The following is a 22,649-nucleotide window of genomic DNA, read 5'->3' as shown; positions in this document are numbered from 1 at the left end:
CATGCTGTTCCTTCTGCAGTCCTCACTCTTCATCTTTTCTTCTCCCTCAAGGCCAAGTTAAAGTGCCACCTGCTGTTTCACTTCTATTTGCCCACTCATGCTCTTCATTCTGATCCCATTGCACTAACCGTGGTGATGGCGCTTTTCTAATAGAGGACTCATCATATTATCACAATGATTTGTCTTTCTCAGCCATGGCACTGTAGACATTTGAGGTCAGATAGTTCCTTATTGTGGAGGGTTGTTTTGTAAATACATGGTATTTGCCAGCATTCCTGGCCTCTACCCACTAGATACCAGTGTCACCCCCCACACACACACAAACTTCTGACAACCAGATATATCTCCAGACAGTGCCAAATATTCCCCTTCTGGGGCAGGCAGCGGGAGTACAAAATCTATGAGAAACACCGATCTCATGTATGAGCCATATGAGGCTCAGCATCAGTTTAATAATATGACATAGCACTTCCCAACTTTTCTGGACTTGAAAATCTCTTTCACATCAATTTCATAAACCCACTTAAAAACCATTGTTTTTAAACAATTGCTAAAGATACAGTAAAGTAGTGACTTAAGTAAAAAAGTGAGAATATTGAAACTAAAGTTCATTTCATTTAGTCTGTAGCAATGTTTATTACATAAGCAGATTTAAGTTTTTCCCACTTAACAAGTGATGCAATCTTGAACTCACTTTATTAAGGTAGAAAACAGTCTATGATTGCTAAATTGCAGCCCCCTCGACTCTCCACATGTTCCTCCATTGATCTTACTATCATCCAACACATTTTATTCCTATTGCTTATAGTCTGTGCCTCACTGGAATATAAGCTCCAAGAGGACTGGGACTTTGATTTCCATCACTAAGATTAGTGATTAGTACAACGCAGTACCTCAATAAATGATTACCAAATGAATGGATTTGGTCAGCTTTAATGTAAAATTTTATTTTGGAACAGAATCCATACTAAACTATAGATTGGAGTATAAATTGCCTTTTACAGCAGTGAAAGTAGACAGTTTTCTTAAACTGCTTTTTAGAATTTTTTTTTTTTTTAAGCATAAACTGATTTCTTTTTATGGTTTTCAGGTTTTATTTCAAGCTGCGGTTTGAAAGCCCTTCTCCACAAATGGAGCTGTGGAAAATGCTTAGTACTAGTAAATAAAAATTCACATTTTCCTGTCTATATCAGGGATATATGTACGTACATGTGCCTATACAATGTACATGGGTGTGCACACATACATATATGTATATACATTAACACACACATACTTTTTTTTGTCCTTTACTTCTTCTAGACAGTAGCATAGTGTAGCTTTGATCAGGAACTGGTTGTACACTTCAACTCTGCCAGGAGATGCTGGATTGTAATAGTTGCCCGATTCTTTTCCTGAGTGAAAGGAACTCTTAATCCTGAAACACCAAACCAAAATGAGACCTTTTAGTAGGTTGCAGATCAGTTTGCTGTATTTTCTTAGTCTCTCTTGGTTCGGCATGCACAACACACTAATCTTTGGAATTTCCCCCTGGAAATTCTCCAGCCTGATAGCTGCTGGTATGCTTTCCTAAAAATTTATTCTTTGTGCTTTTTGCAGTAAACTAAAGTTGCTCATTTAAAGCCTTCATACCATTGCTCAGTGGGACTGCTGCAGACCCCTCTATGTTGATTTAAGCTACTTTTATTCTAAATTATAACCTCAAAGGCAAATAATTCATCCTGCTGTCTGCATCATCTGTTCACCATAGATTCTTCCACATCAACAGAACTTAACACATTTCTCAAATTAAATATAAACAAAACTATAAAACAACAAAATTCAAATTAGTTCATTGCAGACACTGTTTTATTGCTGAATTAGTAGGCAGTTCTTTTGAGGTTATTCCTAATCTACTTGAAACTGTATAATGCATCAGTTCCTTTACCAACCACTTGATGCAAAGGCTATGTCCTCTTTTTCCTTTGTTTGCCTACGGGAGAACTTACTCTTTAGATCGTAGTGTAAATATCCCTTCTTCACAGAAGCCTTTAATAACCAGAGTCATGACAACAATATAATTTAATTACCTTACCCATCCATTGATATCCATGCTAATAACATTTCCCTCAATATTTTTATTGTGATAATATACATGTAACATAAAATTTACCATCTTAACCATTTTTAAGTGTACAGTTCAGTAGTGTTAATATATTCAGCACTGTTGTGCAACTGCCACCATCCGTTTCCAGAACTCTTTTCATCTTCCTGTAAAACTGAAACTATACACATTAAACAACTTCCCATTTCTCCTATCCCCCAGCAACCACCATTCCACTTTCCGCCTTTATGAATTTGACAATGGAATCAGAGTATTTGTCTTTTTGTGACAGACTTTTTTCACTTAGTATAATGTCCTTAAGGTTCATCCATATTGTAGCATGTGTCGAATTTATTTCCTTTTTAAGGCTGAATAATATTTCTTTGTATGCGTATCCATTCATCTGTTGATAGACACTTGGGTATTGGTCTCTTAGATCATGTAGAAAACAAAAAGTAGAGTTATAAATTGACATTACAATAAAAGTAATAAAATTACTTTCATAATTGCCCATATATTTACCTTTATGAGATCTTTATTTCTTCTACATACGGCTTTGAGTCACTGTCTATAGTACTTTCTTTCTTTCTTTTTTTTTAAAGATTTTTTATTTCTTTATTTAACAGAGAGATCACAAGTACGCAGAGAGGCAGACAGAGAGAGAGGGGGAAGGAGGCTCCCTGCTGAGCAGAGAGCCTGATGCAGGGCTCGACCCAAGGACCCTGAGATCATGACCTGAGCCGAAGGGTTAAGCAGAGGCTTTACCCATTGAACCACCCAGGCACCCTGTCTAGTGTACTTTCATTTTAACCAGAGGACTCGCTGTACCAATTTTTGCAGGGGAAGTCTAGTGGTAATGAACTCCCTCAGCTGTTGTTTATCTGTGAATGTCAGTTTCTCGCTCACTTTTTTTTTTTTAGATTTTATTTATTTATTTGATAGACAGAAATGACAAGTAGGCAGAGAGGCAGGCAGAGAGACAGGAGGAAGGAGGCTCCCCACTGAGCAGAGAGCCCAATGCAGGGCTCGATCCCAGGACCTTGAGACCATGACCTGAGCCGAAGGCAGAGGCTTTAACCCACTGAGCCACCCAGGTGCCCCCTCCCTCACTTTTGAAGGACATTTTCATCAGATAAGCATTGTTGGTTGATTTTTTTTTTCTATTCAGCATTTTTTAAGTATATCAGTCCTTTCTAGCCTCCAACATTTCTGATGAGAAATCTACTAATGATCCCTTTTGGGGATCCCTTTTATGTGACAAGTTCCCTGTCTTGGTGCTTTCAAGATTCTGTTTTTGGCTTTCCATAGTTATTTTTATAATGTGTGGGTGTTTTGAGTGTATTCTACTAAAGAGGTCATTAAGCTTCTTGGATGTTTATAGTTCTGTCTTTCACCTAATTTGGGAAGTTTTCAGCCATTATTTCTTCAAATAATTGCTTTGTCGCTTTTTCCTCTCTTTCTGAGACTCCCACAGTGTGTATTTTGGTCTACTTGGTATATGCCCTTAAGTTCTGTTCACTTTTCTTTAGTCTTTTTTTTCTTTCTTTCTTTTCCTCAAACTTAGTAGTTCTAATTATCTTATCTTCAGGTTTGCTGATTCTTCTGTCTAATTTGCCTTTGAATTCCTCTAGTGAATTTTTCATTTCAGTAATTGTAATTCTTAGCTTTGGACCCTTTTAGTTTCTTTTTATGTTTCCTGTCTCTATTGATATTCCCATTTTGTTCATATATCATTTTCTTAGCTTTTCCAACATCTTCCTTTAGTTTCTTTAACATGTTTTAAAGTCTTTGTCTAGTAGGTATATCATCTGATCTTTCTCAGCAATGGTTTCTCTTGATTTACTTTTTTCCTTTAAATGGGCTATACTTTCCAATTTCTTTGTATGCCTTGTGATTTTTTTGTTGTTGTTGTTGAAAACCGGTGCTAACTCTGGAAATTAGATTCTTCCCCTTCTCAAGGATTTGCTGATTTTATTATTGTTCTGTTTATTGTTTTGGAGTTTTGATGTTGTAGGGCTGTCAGTGCTGAGTATCAGCGTGAGGTGTAAACTTAAGGTCTTCTCAGGCTTTTTTCTGAGCCTCTACCTCTTCCTGGGAAGATTTTAAGTGACTTTCTAAATTCCCCTGTATATGTAGCTGCTTTTTATAATGATCTTGTCCTTAAATGTTTGGCTTCCCAAAGGAGAACAAGAGAAAAATAAAGTAAAGAAAGAACCGCTGGCCCTTTAAACCCTCTCAAAGTTTCTTCAACTGGAGGTGGAACTAGGACCACAGTGGGAGCCTTACCCTAATGGCTGCCTGACTCTGTGTCTGTGCCTCCATATGCAGAAGCAGCTGTTAGTGATCAGAACACAGATCCCCAATATTTGAAGCACAGAGCCCTTATTCTCTACCTTGTTTCCCACAAATTGCATACAAACCACTCCTGGGACTTTGTGTGCTCTTAAGCTTTGTATTTGTTTATTTAGCATCAGCTAGTTACAGGGCCAAACTAGCGGCCAGAGTTGTTTCCGTCTTCCCTGCAAACCAGTTTTCATGGGCACGTCAAGGTCATATCACAAACCTCCCAACCACAAACTGTAAAATGTGTGTTTTTACTTTGTGCCCAACAGGGTACATCCCCACCTAATTTCTTCCCACCCACCTTAGCAGTAAAGGTAAGAGTTCCAGGTCTCTCTCTGCTTCTTTGTCCCCACATGTGACAAATTTTGTATGGCCCTTTATGGTGCACTATGCCTCTCATTTCTAGGGAAACTGAATAATAAACACTTCCTGTAAGGGCATTCATTGATCTGTCTGTGCCCTCACTCAGTCACCTTGATATATTAGGACCAAACACAAAACAGAACCCTGTGCACAGCTTCCTGACAGGAATAAGGAGTGGGGGATGGGTAACCACCCCTGAGCTAAGTGCCAAAACTGACTGAAATTAATCGTACTTGAGCCTTCCTTTGGAAGTTGCAAGCCTTTAAATAAACTCTACAGTTCTAAAATAGTAACATCAGACAGATTGTGCCAGTACAGCTGTCTAGGTATGGAGACAGTCTTCCCAGAATCCTCTAATAACCTTTATACACACCCTTTTTCACCATTCATTCCCATGGATACCACTTAGACATTGTCAACTCTCAGAACAATTTCATCTCTTTCTGACCACTTTATGTTAAGGATACAAAATGGTGGATCTGCTGCATGGATGATTCACTGTGTTGCCTACAGTTGTTACAGTGATAACTGTATTTCATCAAATCTGAGATACCATGGATTATAAGAATACCATCACTTTAAGAAAACATGCCCACAGTTAAATTTATACACCATCATTTTTAAAGTCATATCCTGATTTTAAGTTGTTAGAATGAGAAAAAAATAGGTGAGGGATACTTGGACCTCATTGTATTTGTTTTGCCACTTCTTATGAATTTAAACATTTCAAAATATAAAGTTTAGAAATGAGAATTGGGTCAGAAAGTAGGAATATCCTTAAATGCAGAATATTTGATTCTTTCCAAATAGAGCTTATGCCAACTTAAATTATTAACCAGCTTAGAGTACCAATATCCCTACATTCTCATCAGCATTTCCGTTCTTTTGATTTACTTGTTTTATCTGCCCAAGCTTATTTTGACCATTTGTTTCTAATACTGAGGATATAGAAACTAATCAAAATATTGGTAAGTGGTTTAGTGCTATGATTTGTCTGATGTTCATATACCAAAGCTTTAATCCAAAAAAAAAAAGTGAAATTGTACATAGATGTTTATAGTGTTTTATTCACAATAGCCAAAAACTGGAAGCCATCTTAATTTCCTTCAATGAATGAATGTTTAAATAAATTTTAGGACCAGTGTATCAATTTCTATTTTAAACTCATAAGTGCATGCAGGTGCATGCACGCACACACACACACACACACACACACACACCCTGCTGCTTGGATATTTTGAATGTATTATAAATCTGGGGAGAATTTACACCTTAATAATACTAATTCTTATAATTCATGAGCGTGGTATGTCTCTCCTTTTACTTAGGTCTTCTCTAATTTCTTTCAGCAGTGCTTCGGAATTTTCAGTATCGAGGACTTACAGTCTTTATGTTAAATATACTCTTAAGTATTTTTTATGCTATTTTATAGGAAATTGCTTTTAAGCTTAATTTCTATTTATTTGCTGTTAGAATACAGAAATGCAATTTACTTCTCTGTATTGATCTTATACTCTTAGACTTCGATAAACTCACTTATTAATTCTAGTAGTTTTTGTTGTTGAAGTTGGTTATGCTTCCTTAAAATTTTCTAAAAATAAACTTTGTTTTAGAATAGTTTTAAGTTTACAGAAAAATTGGGAAGATATCAGTGAGTTCCTATATACCTATACCCAGTTTCCCCTATTATTAACATCTTCTACTAATAGGGTACGTTTGTCACAACTAATGAACAATATTGCTACATTCTTATTAACCAAAGCCCATACTTTATTCTCATGTCCTTAGGTAATACTTAGGCACTTCTTGGCAGTGACTGTTGTGTTTTTCTTGTTTTTGATGACTCTTAATCGAGGTTTGTCTGATTTTCGTTCATGCTTACACTGGGATTATGTGTTTTGGGGGGGATTATGTGTTTTTTGGGGCGAAGACCATGAAGTACTGTTTTCATCACCGTATATCAAGGCTACAGGCCACTGATAATGAATTATCCACCATTGATGTTGACCTTGATCACCTGGATGAGAGTAATGTTTCCTTAGGATTTTCTCTGTAAATAATCATGTCTACAAATAGGGGCATTTCTTCCTTTCCAGTCTTTATGCTTGCTTGTTTTTGTTTTGTTTGTTTGCCTTCTGGAATTAACTGAAAAGCCAGGATAATTTTAGATGAAAGTGGTGACAGTGAATATCCTTTCCCTTGTTTCTGAGCTTAGAGAGAAAGCATTTATTGTTTCACCATGAAGAAAAGTATGAAGCTTATGTGTTCTGTAGGTGCCATTTATCAGATTGAAGTTCCCTTTTATACCTAGTTTGCTCAGTTTTTAACATGAATGGATGTTGAATTTTGTCAAAAACTTTTGTAGTATCCATGCAAATGATCATATGGCTTTTCTCTTTTAAACCGTTAAACTAGGGGGACGTCTGGGTGGCTCAGTGGGTTAAAGCCTCTGCCTTTGGCTCAGGTCATGATCTCAGGGTCCTGGGATCGAGCCCCGCGTCCGGCTCTCTGCTCAGCAGGGAACCTGCTTCCTCCTCTATCTCTGCCTGCGTCTCTGTCTACTTGTGATCTCCCTCTGTCAAATAAATAAATAAAATCTTTTAAAAAATAAAATAAAAATTAATTGTTAAACTAGGAGTCAGCACACTTTTTGTAAAAGACCAGGTAATAAATATTAAAATATTTACTAAAATAATAACATTATAATAACTTATGATAATAACTTATCATAAAAACAACTGTAAGCCATATGTAAACCAAAGGGTGTGGCTGTGTTCCCAATAATTTGGTTTGCAAAAAAAAAGCCACAGGCCTGATTTGGACTGCAGTCCGGAGTTTCCTGTAGCTAAGATTGTTTGCTTGATCAACCTTGAGTCAGCCTCCTGAACCTTCTAGGCCCATCTGTGCACTTCTTTGTAAAATCTAGTTTTAGCAAGAAGCTTGCTAAATCACTTTCACCAGAAACCGCCATCCCTCTCTGCCTCTGATATCTGATCACCCTCAATATCTGATCAGGAATTGAACCTGGTTGTATACTGACATGTTTTTATGTTAGATTTAATCTGGCTTCATTAAACAAGTCTGTTTTCTGGATGATAAAATTATAAACATTTCTTTTTAAACGTTTGCTAGAACTCATCAGTAAATTTTCTCAGCCTCGAGTCTTCACTTTGGGGAGGTTTGGTAACAAAATTAGTCTGTCTTTGATAAATATAGGTTGATATGCTTCTTTAAATAGTTTAATTTTACTTGTTTTTGAACTTTCTATAAATATGTCATAGTGTTTATACCTTTGCTTTGCTCCTTCTCTTCCTAGAGGGTAACTGCTTGCTCATAGAGGGCTTATTTATGTTCCTAGATTAAATTGTGTGACCAGATGTTTTATTAACAAGACTTTACAGGTGAGTCTTTGATGAAGAAAGGAAAGAAGAAATCAACAAGCTATTTGTACTTAATGAAAATACATTGGTTTGTCAGTAGTTGGTACATACAAGGTTTTTGGTTTTGGTTTTTTGTTTATTTGTTTTGTTTTGTTTTTTGTTTTTTGGTTGTTTTTTTGGATCCTAGGTAGAATGGCTAGCTCTTTGATTTTGAAAAGTAGAACAAAAGCAGCATCTAGCAGGCATTTCTTATTTAAAAAAAAAATATATATATATATATAAATATATATATATATATATATATATATATTTAAAGAGGGAGCATGAGTGGAGAGGCAGAGGGAGAGAGAATCTCAAGCAGACTACATACTGAGCCCATCAGGGGGCTGGATTCCAGAACCCTGAGATCATGACCTGAACCGAAACCAGGAAGGAGTCAGAGGTTTAACTGACTGCACCACTCAGGCACCTTGGCATTTTTCATTTTAAGTGGCTGCTCAGCATCTCTTGAACCCTTTTCCTAAGCCTGGGGAATTTGCCAGGTTCGAATGCTATTTTACCAGCTGCCCTTGGTGGCGTAGGCAGGAGGCCAAGATTGTCAATCAGGTACACCCCCATAGGCCTTGGAGGAGGAAGGGAGCAATGTGACGAAGCTATTGAATAATCTTTGCTGATTTTCAACACATCACTTGCTGTACACTTTGGGCATATTTTAAAAAGCAAATAAGATGCTGTTTTTAGGGGTGCCTGGGTGGCTCAGTGGGTTAAGCCTCTGCCTTCGGCCCAGGTCATGATCTCAGGGTCCTGGGATCGAGTCCCGCATTGGGCTCTCTGCTCGGCAGGAAGCCTCCTTCTCCCTCTCTCTCTGCCTGCCTCTCTGCCTGCTTGTGATCTCTCTCTGTCAAATAAATAAATAAAATCTTTAAAAAAATAAAAAAGATGCTGTTTTTATGCTCTTAGAAAAAAAAAAGTTAACTTTTGGCTTAAAAATATGTTTACTACTGTGTAGTAAAGAATTTGACCTCAAAGAGAGATTTGAGCTTTGCCAAGGCTCTTGGGAGGTAACCTGTAAAAACGTAAACTGTTCCAGGTTGTGGGAAAGTCTTTGTTATTTATCAGGGCCATGAGGCCTTATCAACCCTGTTTCCTGGTTGGGGCAGCTGGAAACTGACTTCATCCAGGTGGGCTATCATTCAGTCACTCCTACCAGCACAGTGAAACCTTAATAATAGCTGGACACTGAAACTCTGTAGAGCTTCCCTGGTTGGCAGGACTCCACGCTATGGTCCCATACCTGCGCCAGGAGGGTGATGCATCCTGAGGCAATGGGAGCTTCCTGTTTGGAGCTCTTCTTGACGCTGCCCTGTGCATCTCTTCCTTTGGCTGGCTCTGATTTGTATCTTTTCCCTGGAACTGTGAGTACAGTTGTTCTGAGTTCTGTGAATCCGTCTAACAAATTATTGGACATGAGGGTGGTTTGGGGAACCCCCCTGAGCTTGGAGTGGTCAGGAGTCTTGGGAAGACTTTGCTGTCTGGACCAGAGCTATGCCTTAATCTCCCAGTGTGGCTAACTCCATTGGTACCACAAGAAGTGATTGGCCTGGCCGTCAGTTCCTGCAAGACCCCTTCTTTTTCTCCCTCCCTGTGTTTTACTTCTTCCCCTTCTCCTTGTCATTCCTTTAAATTTCCATACCTCTTTTATTCCCCTCCTTTATCTGTCCTTCACTTACCCTATCAATAACACCCGTGAGCCTTAGATCACCTGAACAGTGACATTCAAACTCGGAATGATCTCTGATTCAGGGGATCTACTGTGAAATTTCCACATATGGCTATTGGGGTGCCAAAAGAAAGCAAAATGTCTTTAGATATTTATGGTAAAAAATTTCATTCTGCTAGGAGTCTTAAAAATGCAAGAATCTCATTTGTAAAAACTGTATATGGGTAAAGGAAAAGCCTGCATTTGTTGAGCTGTATTTCAATAGGCGACCTCTGTAGATGTTTGATCTCAGAAATTTTAAATATGAGTTTCTCTTATAAAACCCACTTCCAGTTTGGACCATTGCTGTGAGATAAAAAATTTCTAAATTGTTATTTGATGGGAGAGGGAAAAATACCCCCACAATACCTTTGCTTATTAATTTGCAGATTATAGACGATTTGTGAAATGAGTGACTCTGATGATGAAGATATCCCCCAGCTGTCTTCCCACGCCTTAGCAGCCCTCCAGGAATTTTATGCTGAGCAGAAACAACAAAGTGACCCAGGCGGAGATGATAAATATAATATTGGAATAATAGAAGAGAACTGGGTAAGTAAATGCATTCCACATCCCTCCGGAAGTATGGGTGCGACGCTGATTCCGTACTTGTCCACACCTGTCGTTCCTGCCCTGTGTTTGTCTGTATCCTACTTCATATCAGTGTCTGTCTCACCTGCCCCTCAGAAGCTGATAGCCTGTCTGGGGAGCTGAGACAGAGTGCAGTCCATGATCATCTAAGACAGCATAAATGCAGATTTTCCTGGGTCTGACCATCAGGCTAGTTGGTGGTCAGACAGGGACAGAATGGTCATTTGTGACCAACACAAACTTGTGCTTCCTTCTTGTACATGGACGGTTTCTATTGGTTTTTGTGGAGCCCAGCATCCTCGTAAAAGGGGTAAAATACATCATTGCAGTAAATAGGGTAACTAAACTTAAGCATGCAATGAAATAAGATGAGAGGGAGTTCTATAGGAGATATTAATAATTTCTGGTGCATAGAATGTATTTTAATTATATTTTTATGGTCTAAATAAAAATAGGAATTAAAAGAAAAAAAAGTGAGTTGAGGGAAACCAACCTAGGATGGAGCCTGGCAATTTAAATTTTTGAGGGAGATAGTTGAGAAATAGATGAAGCTTGGATTTTCTCTCTGTGCGCACCCCTCAGTAATGGATTTGTCTCTCTCTCTCTCTATTTGTCACTTTGGAACTAGAAGGAAGGTTTTGTATGCCTTTTTTAAAATAACCTTTTTATAGCCTATACATTTGGTGTCAAGTTTGGATCTCTTAAGTCATATAAAATTCTCCTATTTACCATCTGTTTGAAACTGACTGATAAAAATATTTCTACACTAAATTTTCTACCTACACAAAAGCCTCTTTCTCACAATTTCCCTTCTTTATGTGTCTTTGTCTTCTGTTTGATGCTTCTGTAAATGTCAGAGACTTGAAGTACCTCATTCTTTTCTTTTCTCCCTGCTTAATGTTTGAAGCACTGTGTTTTTTTCTGATTTTAAAAGTAATCCATGGGTGTTGGAGAAAATATATAAAAATATGAACACAAAAATAAATTATTCCTAATCCCACTTCTTAGAATTAAGTATTTTTATAATTTTGACACTTTCTTTGGTTTGGTTTGTTTATCAAATTGAGAAAATTTCTTAGGGACCAAAAAAAAAAAAAAGAGAGAGAGAATGATGCAAGTATTGGAAAGAAAACATTATAAAACTAGAGAATAAATCCAAGAGGCTCAATATTTAACTAATTGGGAGTTAGAAATATTGAACTGAAAACAAAGGGGAGAGGAAATCTTCAAAGATTAATATTAGAAAATTTTCCAGAACTTCAGATCCTTACTAAGACACATGGTTACATGACTGAAAATTCTGTATGCAGGTGACAGGATCTTAGAATCTTCCAGAGGAAAAGCAGGCCACCTACAAAGACTCAGGATGAGTCACATTGCACTTTTTGATAGCTTTGTTAGAAACTAGAAAAAAGTGGAGCAATGTCTTCAGTATTTGGAGTAAAATTTTGTTCAGCCTAGAATTCTATACTCAGCTGAGCTATCAAACATGAAGGTAAACTAAAAAACATTTTAGAAATGGCAAGTCTCATGGCATTGACCACCCATGCACTGCTTCTCCAAGGCTGCCAGAGGATGCGGAAGAATTAGAGGTGAGCTCAAAGAAACAAGCAAATGACACATGTATTAAGTCTAGGAAAAAGAAAAGGTAACATACTAGAAGGAAATGGTAGCAAAATATGTTACTTGCCCCCACAGTAAACACTGACCATGATTTTAACCAAAACAGGTTATAATTATATGGGAGGTGAGGGGATAGGAGAGGGTGTGCATGACAGAGTGAAATTCTCATCTGCCATAATGTAAAGTGAATTAATCAAGAGATAGCATTTAGAGACACCTGGCTGGCTCAGTCAGAAAAGCATGGGACTCCTGATCTTGGGGTTGTGAGTTTGAGCCCCACACTTAGTGCAGAGATTACTTAAAAATAAACAAATAAATAAATAAATAAACTTTAAAAAATAAAAAAGGAGCATTTAAAGCATAATATTTGGAAATGTGGGAACAAATGACAGGAGAGCCAACATTCAGAAGATGCTTTTTAGGAGTGGGGACAGGGACTGTTGTTTTTTTTGTAAGTTTAGTAGTGCTTTTGACTTTTAAAGCTATCTTCATGCAGCACACTGAATAAGAGAAAGACTTTTATTTTTTAGAAGGGTATGAGGAGAGCCAAAACACACAGCTGAGCTCTGACAATGCTGGAGTAAGAGAGAAGGGCAGCTCGGTAGCCAACTGCCAGAAATAGTCACCCACCTCCCAGAGCAAGTCGAGCAGACCCCCCTGCATATCCTGTGTGTTAGGGGCTTTCCTCCAGCTTCTTAAGCGAAGAGAGGTAGAGCTTGGCATTTTCCTGCAGCTAAGAATGGTTAGACACAGACATAGTTCATATATATCCAAATGAATAAGTACATTCTGTCTTGGAAACGTTTGTCCACCTTGGTATTTTCTAGGTCAGCAGTCACACAATGTGCAAATATTAGCAGATTGACTTCTTTTTTGACTGTTACTCATTTATTTTCTTATGAATATAATGATACCATTATATTCATTAGAATATATATAATTATATATTCATATTATATGTGTATTATATATACATTGTATATATAATATATATTATATTCATTAGAATATGTATATTCTAATTATATTCATTAGAATATGTATATATTCTAATGAATATAATGCAATGGCTAGATCCTGCAGTAGAATGTTGAATAAGAATATTGAAAGCAGGGGCGCCTGGGTGGCTCAGTGGGTTAAGCCGCTGCCTTCGGCTCAGGTCATGATCCCAGGTCCTGGGTTCGAGCCCCGCATCGGGCTTTCTGCTCAGCAGGGAGCCTGCTTCCTCCTCTTTCTCTGCCTGCCTCTCTGCCTACTTGTGATTTCTCTCTGTCAAATAAATAAATAAAATCTTTAAAAAAAAAAAAAGAATATTGAAAGCAGGAGCGCCTGGGTGGCTTAGCAGGTTAAGTGCCTTCCTTCGGCTCAGATCATGATCCCAGGGTCCTAGGATTGAGCCCCATGTTGGGATCCCTGCTCGGTGGAGAGTCTGCTTCTTGCTCTCTCTCCGCCCCTTCCCTCATCTATGCTCTCTCTTCTGCATGCATGATTTCTCAAATAAATAAATAAAATCTTTAAAAAAAAATGTTGAAAGCAGACATTCTTGACTTCTTATCTTATGGGAAAAAAATAGATCTTTCGTTTTTTAAGGCTTTTGGGTTTTTTTCTTAGATGCCCTTTATCAGTTTAAAGAAGTTCCCTACTATTCCTAATTTTCTAAGAGTTTTTGTTTTTTTAAGATTTTACTTATTTATTTGAGAGAGTGAGCAAGAGAGAGCACAAGCAGGGGGAGAGGCAGGCAAAGGGAGAAGCAGACTCCCCGCTGACCAGGAAGCCCAACACAGGACTTGATCCCAGTACCTGACCTGAGCCAAGTCAGACGCTTAACCGACTGAGCCACCCAGGTGCCCCATGAGGGGTTTTTTTTGTTTTTTTTTTTTAAGTTTTTTTTGTTTGTTTTTTGTTTTTTTTGTTTTTTACAGAGATAAAAGTAGGCAGAGAGGCAGGCAGAGAGAGAGAGAGAGGGAAGCAGGCTTCCTGCCGAGCAGAGAGCCCGACATGGGGCTCCAGGACCCTGGAATCATGACCTGAGCTGAAGGCAGAGGCTTTAACCCACTGAGCCACCCAGGTGTCCCAAGGTTTTTTTGTTTTTGTTTTTTATCATGAAGCAGTGTTGAATTTTGCTAAATGCTTTTCTTTTTGGATTTGTTGAAATGGTCATATGTTTTGGAGACATTTTTAAAACTGGGTTTGAGAGCCATCAGCATATGCTGGCAGCATACTTGTTTACTCCCACCACTTCCTCCCAGCCCTGCCATTCCAGGGGGAGACCTATTGGGGATATGGGCCTTTTCCCATTGCAGAGGAATCTACTTTTTCCATTAAAATTTTACCCCCCTTCACGTATTAATTAAGTGGATAATTAAGGATCACTAGAAAGTTCAAAGAAAGTCATCAATCAGCATGAAGACAAAGAGCAGGGTGACACGCACGTTTCATCGGCCTGCTTCTCTTGCATGTGCAAGCAGTGTTGTTTCTGATGCACTGCACAAATAGGTGAAGGTTAACTAGCAGTTTAAACTGTAGCACTGGCAGTCTCCTTCAGACAAGTAAGTTTATTGAAAATGTTCAGGTGAATTAGGTACGTAGCAGGTCTTTCTCTACAAATATGTGGCCATTTAGGGCTTTTTGTCTTATAAAACTGGGATTGAAAGTGTTGTGCTTCTGAGGAATGGTATAATGTGATGGTAAAGCATAGCATTTGGGGTTGATAGCCAGCTCCAGCAATGTAGTGTTAACAATCTGAGCTTCAGTTTCTTCTCTCTGAAAAATGAGCATAATTTCTACTCTCATGCTTGTATAAGACTGCACCAAAGAATGCTGAATAGATGATATCTGTTGTAAACAAAGAAAGAAAGAAAGACAAAGAGCAAGATGACAAACAACTTACCCCTTGAGGAAAAAACAAGTAACTCAGGAACCATTCATAAGGTAAAAGCTGAGGCCAAGCGTGGGAGGAAAAGGATCACAGACTGGGTTTTGCTGTCCTCATCCCTGTGGTGTTGGTTAACATATGCTGCTAATTGGTAACTGAATCTAGAAGCTTAATCAAACTCAAGTTCGGTTTTTGGGCAAGAATCACACAAAGGTGGAAGTGTTCTACCATCAGCAGAAACACTGATTGGTTGTCTCCTTTTGTGATGTCAGAGGCCCCTGATGTTCAGGGGCTTAATTAGAGCCTTCTGTAAAATAATTTCAAAGAATAATTACTTTTGTTTTTTAAAGATTTTATTTATTTATTTGACAGAGAGATCACAAGCAGGCAGAGAGGCAGGCAGAGAGAGAGGAGGAAGCAGGCTCCCTGCTGAGCAGAGAGCCCGATGCGGGGCTCGATCCCAGGACCCCGAGATCATGACCTGAGCACGAAGGCAGCGGCTTAACCCACTGAGCCACCCAGGCGCCCCAGAATAATTATTTTTTAAAAAGAAAAAGTGGGGCGCCTGGGTGGCTCATTGGTTTGAGCCTCTGCCTTCCACTCAGGTCATGATCCCAGGGTCCTGGGATCAAGCCCCACATCGGACTCTGCTCAGCAGGGGGCCTGCTTCCCTCTCATTCTCTCTCTGCCTGCCTCTCTGCCTACTTGTGATCTCTGTCTGTCAAATATATAAATAAAATCTTAAAAAGAAAAAAACCTGAAAAAAATGTGCACACTGATATGGTAAATATAAATTAAAGGACAGCATTTATGGTGGTTCTGAAATGACTTTGACTCATGGCTCTGTTCCAGCAGCTGAGCCAGTTTTGGTACAGTCAGGACACTGCTTTGCGACTTGCAACAGAAGCCGTTGCAGCTGCTGGAGAACGTGGCAGGTAAGATCCAGAGTTGGTCTCTCTTTTGCCTTCTGATCTAAAGTAATTTTTGAAATGGCCTTCCTTGTTGAGCAATGGTTTGTAAGAAGTCTGAACCCTAATCTGCAAAAGCGGTAAGCCGTGGTTTGCAGAATATGACGAATTAAAAACTGCTCCAGGACTGAGTTTAGGGACACAGAAATCCACTCATAAGATATCCTACCTCTGTTCTTTATTTCAGTGTTCTCTAACCTGTTTCTTACATTTATACCCCTAAAGTTTGCTTTAAAAGAAAAAAAAAAAAATCTTAATGTTTGACTTTTGAAGTTTTAAGAATACAGGTTTTCAGGGCGCCTGGCTGGTTCATTCAGTGGAACACGCAACTTTTTTTTTTTACCATTTGTATTTTTTTTTTAAAGATTTTGTTTATTTATTTGACACAGAGAGATCACCAGGAGGCAGAGAGGCAGGCAGAGGTTGGGTTGGGGGGGAATGCAGGCTCCCTACTGAGCAGAGAGCCCAAAATAGGGCTTGATCCCAGGACCCCGGGATCATGACCACAGCCAAAGGCAGAGGCTTTAACCCATTGAGCCACCCAGGCACCTTGTGGTTTTTTTTTTGGCTTAGAATTGATTCATTTATTTTTTATTTATTTTTAATTTTTTTTAATTAACATATAATGTATTATTAGCCCCAGGGGTACAGGTCTGTGAATCATCAGGCTTACACATTTCATAGCACTCACCATAGCACATACCCTCCCTGATGTCCATAACCCCACCCCCGTCTTCCTACCCCCCACCCCCCAGCAACCATCAGTTTGTTTCATGAGATTAAGAGTCTCTTATGGTTTGTCACCCTCCCGATCCCATTTTGTTTCATTTTTTCCCTCCCTATCCCCCAAGACTCCCCCTTCCTGCCTCTGAAATTCCTCATATCAGAGAGATCATATGATAATTGTCTTTCTCTGATTGACTTATTTCGCTCAGCATAATATCCTCTAGTTGCATCTACATCATTGCAAGTGGCAGGATTTCACTTTTTGATGGCTGCATAGTATTCCACTGTATATCTATACCACATCTTCTTTATCCACTCATCTGTTGATGAACATCTAAGTTCTTTCCATAGTTTGGCTATTATGGACATTGCTGCTATAAACATTCAGGTGCAGGTGCCCCTTTGGATCACTACATTTGTATCTTTAGGGTAAATAGCCAGTAGTGTGATTGCTGGGTCATAGGGAAGCTCTATTTTCAACTTTTTGAGGAACTTCCATGCTGTTTTCCAAAGTGGCCGCACCAGCTTGCTTTACCACCAAAAGTGTAGTAAGGTTCCCCTTTCACTGTATCCTCACCAACATCTGTCATTTCCTGACTTGTTAATTTTAGCCATTCTGACTGGTGTGAGGTGGTATCTCATTGTGGTTTTGATTTGTATTTCCCTGATGCCAAGTGATGTGGAACACTTTTTCATGTGTCTATTGGCCATCTGGATGTCTTCTTTGCAGAAATGTCTGTTTATGTTTTCTGCCCATTTCTTGATTGGATTCTTTGATCTTTGGGTGTTGAGTTTGATAAGTTCTTTATAGATTTTTAGATACTAGCCCTTTATCTGATATGTCGTTTGCAAATGTCTTCTCCCATTCCATCGGTTGTCTTTTGGTTTTGTTAACTGTTTCCTTTGCTGTGCAAAAGCTTTTGATCTTGATGAAGTCCCAATAGTTCATTTTTGCCCTTGCTTCCCTTGCCTTTGGCGATGTTTCTAGGAACAAATTGCTGTGGCTGAGGTCGAAGAGGTTGCTGCTGTGTTTTCCTCAAGGATTTTGATGGATTCCTGTCTCACACTGAGGTCTTTCATCCATTTTGAGTCAATTTTTGTGTATGGTATAAGGAAATAGTCCAGTTTCATTCTTCTGCATGTGGCTGTCCAATTTTCCCAACACCATTTGTTGAAGAGGTTATCTTTTTTCCGTTGGACATTCCTTGCTGCTTTGTTGAAGATTAGTTGACCATAGAGTTGAGGGTCCATTTCTGGGCTCTCTATTCCGTTCCATTGATCTGTGTGTCTCTTTTGGTGCCAATACCATACTGTCTTGATGATCAAGCTTTGTAATAGAGCTTGAACTCTGGAAATGTGATGCTGCCAAATTTGGCTTTCTTTTTCAAAATTCCTCTGGCTATTCAGGGTCTTTTCTGGTTCCATATAAATTTTAGGATTATTTGTTCTATTTCTTTGAAAAAAATTGATGGTATTTTGATAGGGATTGCATTAAATGTGTAGATTGCTTTAGATAGCATAGACGTTTTCACAATATTTGTTCTTCCAATCCATGAGCATGGAACGTTTTTCCTTTTCTTTGTGTCTTCCTCACTTTCATGAGTACTTTGTAGTTTCCTGAGTACAGATTCTTTGCCTCTTTGGTTAGGTTTATTCCTAGGTATCTTATGGTTTTGGGTGCAGTTGTAAGTGGGATGTACTCCTTAATTTCTCTCTTTTCTGTCTTGTTGTTGGTGTATAGAAATGCAACTGATTTCTGTGCATTGATTTTATATCCTGACACTTAAATGAATTTCTGTATGAGGTCTAGCAGTTTTGGAGTGGAGTCTTTTGGGTTTTCCACAAAAGTATCATCTGCAAAGAGTGAGAGTTTGACTTCTTATTTGCCATTTCAGATACCTTTTATTTCCTTTTGTTGTCTGATTGCTGAGGCTAGGACTTCTAGTAACATGTAGAATAGCAGTGGTGATAGTGGACATCCCTGCCAGAGCATACAACTCTTGATCTCAGGGTTATACGTTCAAGCCCCATGCTGGGTGTAGAGATTACTTTTAAAAAATTTAAAAAGAAAAAGAATACACGTTTTCTGTTTTGTTATTTCAGTTTTTATTTTCATCAGAATTTTGTATGTATATAATTTAAAGCCAAATGGTGCTGCAAGGCTTGTTCAAAAAAAAAAAAATCAATTGCTTACTGCCCTCTTGTATGCTTCCCTTCCCTCTGCTCCCTTTCAGTGGATGCATTAGATATTTACAGCCATATTTCTCAATACATGTTCATATTGGCACTTATTGATCTGTCACTTGTAGACATTATTTCTTCACTTCTCACTATGGAGTGTGACGATTTAGCTCTCTCTTATACTACACACACATATGCATGCTTTCTGTCTACATTCCTGATAGATTTATGTCTTAATTTTGGTGAGAACAGGGTTTATATTATGCCACCACAAATGTCCCTTAAAGCTGAGCCTTATACTCTTCCTTTTCTAGTATGATTTTTCATTTTCCTGAAGATAGTAATTCTTACATTTTATGTGTATCTGTATTCATATCATGAATTAATGCTCAGGCTCTCCTCCAGTTATGTGAACCTCCTATCCATTAATGCAGACATGTTTCAACTCCATGAAAAAAGTCACTTCTGAGGCTTTACAAGCTGCTCTTACCTGGACTAGTTGATTTCTAGTTTTGCTGTCGGTCTTACCTTGGTATCTCCCTTCACCAGAGCCCTTTTACTTCTCTTTTCCTCTGGATTCCTGTTTCCTGTACTCCAGTTCTTCGTGTACAGCCTTATCTTGGTTGGTACATCCTTCGATAGCTTCCGCTGAAAAGGTACACTGGAGGAAAATGTTTAAACCTTTCATATATGTAAGCGCTTTTATTCTGTCTTTCCTCTTGACTGTGTTCGTGTTGTTGGGTGTCTCTTCTAGGTTTTGAGGGCATTGGCTCACTGCGTCTGGGTTTCTGTAGGCGCTGTGAGAAACCCAGTGCCATTCTGATTTCTTGTAGGAGACCTGTGTTTTCCTGTCCCTGTCCACGGCAAGCTTCAGGTTTTCTCTTATTCCCGCCCTTGGTGCCTTGCTGTGGCGCTTTCACCTTCTGTACTTTCCTCTTCTTTTCTTTTTTCTATTTTCTTAACTCGGGCCCTTCAGTTTGGGGAAAGGTTTCTGCCACAGTTTTGGAGGCGTGGGTTGGGGAAGAGAATCCTGGGAACGAGTTTAAGTAGACTTTCAGTGAATCGTTCTATTTTTAGCCCCGCCTTCTCCCCCAGGTCTTCCCTGAGCCTTTGGGGGTGCTCTGAGGTAAGCCAGGATGCTTCTCAGCTTACCTGGCTGCCAGTTTAGGACTTGGCTTGTTGGGTCTGCTGAGCCAGATTCCACCTATCCATTTACTTTTATGCTTCTTAAGGGGTTTTTGGTTGGTTGGTTGGTTGGTTTTTGTAGTTTTGGGTCTTCTCTAGAGTTCTCTTTGCTCTTGGCAGTTTATGCTTAAGCAACAGGATGAACTTAAACTTATGTTTTATTTTGTAGACTTTAATGAGGGAGTAAATGTTAATGAGTGCGTTATATCTGCCATCTTTAACTGGAAGTCCTAAGTTTTTCATTTTGCTGCTCTTTTTCTTTTAAATTATATGTAGATGCTTATCAGGTTTTTCTTAATGACAGTGTTTTTACACATGCTTTCTTTTTCTCCATTAATGTATGGGCATTGGAGGAAGTTTTTTATTTTCTCTGAAAGGCATTTTCAGTATTTTTAGGAACTGCGTCATAATATTCCAAATTAATAATAATGGTAGCATTTATTGAGCCCCTACTGTGTGCCCTGTCTACTGTATACATGCTTTACAGGGGGTCATCCCTTTTGATGATCCATTATACTCTGCATTGTTAAGAGAGACTCTGAGGCTCCCCAGATGGTGTCTCCTGCGGAAGATCACCCACCAGCAAGTGGCAGAGCTGGGTCTGCTGCAGGATAAATGACATTATCTCCCACAAGTTTATCACCATTCCACTCTAAGTCCCTCTTGCGCCTCAGACCACTTTCCTTTAGCCCTAAGTACAGCTCTGAAATTTCATGGTGGAGATCTGCTGGTGACAAACTCTCAGATTTCGTTTGTCTGAAATTATCTGTCTCTCACCCTCTTTCTCAGAAGATACTTGCATTTTGTGTTTAAGCCAGGGCCATTGCTTGGTATCTTTGAGCACAATGAGGACATCATTCCATCCTCTGCCTCTCTCTGGCCCCCAGAGCTCTGGCAGCAGCCTGAGCTGGGGGTTCTGATGGCCCTTGTCTGTTTGGGCTGGGACATGCGTGTTTCTCACAGAAGTATATGTGACATCAACAGGGTGTATCACACACTTCAAGTGCACTGGGGCTGAGAAGCCCTTTTAGGGAACCAATTGGTACATGGAACACAGGTCTCTGTTCAGAAATGCATTTCATGGGGTGCCTGGGTGGCTCAGTGGGTTAAGCCTCTGCCTTCAGCTCAGGTCATGATCCCAGCATCCTGGGATCGAGCCCCGCATCGGGCTCTCTGCTCAGCAGGGAGCCTGCTTCCTCCTTCTCTCTCTGCCTGCCTCTCTGCCTACTTGTGATCTCTGTCAAATAAATAAATAAAATCTTTAAAAAAAAAAAAAAAGAATAAGAGTTCTTTCTTAAAAAAAAAAAAGAAAAGAAATGCATTTCATGAGGCACCTGAGTGGCTTAGTCAGTTAAGCATCTCCCTTCAGCTCAGGTCATGATCCTGGAGCTCCACATTGGGATCCCATCTCAGTGGGGAGTCTGCTTCTCCCTCTGCCCCTCACCCACTTGTGCTCTCTCTGTGTCTCTCTCACAAATAAAAAAATAAAATGTTTTTTAAAAATACATTTCACAGTTTTAAAGCTGTGTCTAATTTTTAAAAGGAGTACTTTTTTGAATGATAACATAAGTGATGAAAATCTAAAAGTTACAAAGAGGATTGAGGAAAAAGTCAACCTCCAGGGCCCTGGTTCCCCTCCATGTGGGGAGGTGGGGAGACCACCTCCAGTGGTCTCTGGCTCTATGCATCTCCCAGAGACCACCAGAGCATCTATAAGCATATGTTCTTATACCCATGGAAGCTACAACAACTTCTTGCTAGACATCTCTCCAAAGGCAAGGGAAACAAAAGCAAACATGAACTACTGAGATTTCATCAAGATAAAAGGCTTTTGCACAGCAAAGGAAATAGTCAACAAAACTAAAAGGCAATCTATGGAATGGGAGAAGATATTTGCAAATGACATAACAGATAAAAGGCTAGTATCCAAAATCTATAAGGAACCTATCAAACTCAGCACCCAAAAAACAAAAATCCAGTCAAGAAATGGGCAGAAGGGCGCCTGGGTGGCTCAGTGGGTTAATAAGCCTCTGCCTTCGGCTCAGGTCATGATCTCAGGGTCCTGGGATCAAGTCCCACATCGGGCTCTCTGCTTGGCAGGGAGCCTGCTTTCTCCTCTCTCTCTCTCTCTGTCTGCCTCTCTGCCTACTTGTGATCTCTCTCTGTCAAATAAATAAATAAAATATTAAAAAAAAATGGGCAGAAGACGTGAACAGACATTTCTCCAAGAAAGACATCCAAATGGCCAACATACACATAAAAAAATACTCAACATCTCTCGGCATCAGGGAAACAGATACTGGGAAGGATGTGGAGAAAGGGGAACCCTCTTATACTGTTGGTGAGAATGCAAACTGGTGCAGTCACACTGGAAAACAGTATGAGGGTTCCCCAAAAAGTTGAAAAGAGAGCTACCCTATGACCCAGCAATTGCACTGGTAGGTATTTACCCAAAGGATACAAACAGTGATCCAAAGGGGCACCTGCACCCCAGTGTTTATAGAGCAATGTCCACAATAGCCAAACTATGGAAAGAAGCCAGATGCCCATTAACAGGTGACATTCAAAAGAA

General features: G+C 39.3%; 2 protein-coding genes and 1 non-coding gene across 8 annotated transcripts in view; 2 read left to right on the top strand and 1 right to left on the bottom strand.

Annotated features, from left to right (window-relative positions):
* EEF1AKMT1 (EEF1A lysine methyltransferase 1) overlaps window positions 1-22,649 on the top strand; it is a 28,423-nt gene that overhangs the window by 1,369 nt on the left and 4,405 nt on the right. For 3 of the 6 annotated variants that reach the window (XM_047722868.1, XM_047722871.1, XM_047722867.1), the window contains exons 2-3: window positions 10,318-10,480; window positions 15,870-15,952. In XM_047722868.1, the coding sequence (XP_047578824.1) occupies window positions 10,337-10,480; window positions 15,870-15,952 (227 nt within the window). In that variant the 5' untranslated portion in view covers window positions 10,318-10,336. Of the gene's footprint in view, window positions 1-60; window positions 133-8,165; window positions 8,191-10,317; window positions 10,481-15,869; window positions 15,953-22,649 lie in introns of those variants that run through there. The other 3 variants (XM_047722869.1, XM_047722870.1, XM_047722873.1) reach the window with 3 other exon arrangements.
* Window positions 989-22,649, bottom strand: part of IL17D (interleukin 17D) — a 51,042-nt gene continuing 29,381 nt past the window's right edge. The window contains exon 2 of the transcript XR_007126087.1: window positions 989-1,417. The gene's annotated coding sequence lies outside the window, so the exon portion shown is untranslated. The remainder of the gene's footprint in view (window positions 1,418-22,649) is intronic.
* On the top strand, window positions 14,569-14,693 carry LOC125096664 (small nucleolar RNA SNORA19). The gene has a single exon (XR_007126327.1). It is a non-coding gene; the product is annotated as a small nucleolar RNA SNORA19 (small nucleolar RNA).

The sequence above is a fragment of the Lutra lutra genome, chromosome 3 (assembly GCF_902655055.1).
Source record: "Lutra lutra chromosome 3, mLutLut1.2, whole genome shotgun sequence".
Lineage (NCBI taxonomy): Eukaryota > Metazoa > Chordata > Mammalia > Carnivora > Mustelidae > Lutra > Lutra lutra.
Note: the sequence above shows the minus strand (reverse complement) of the source record. Positions and strands in the feature narration are given on the sequence as shown.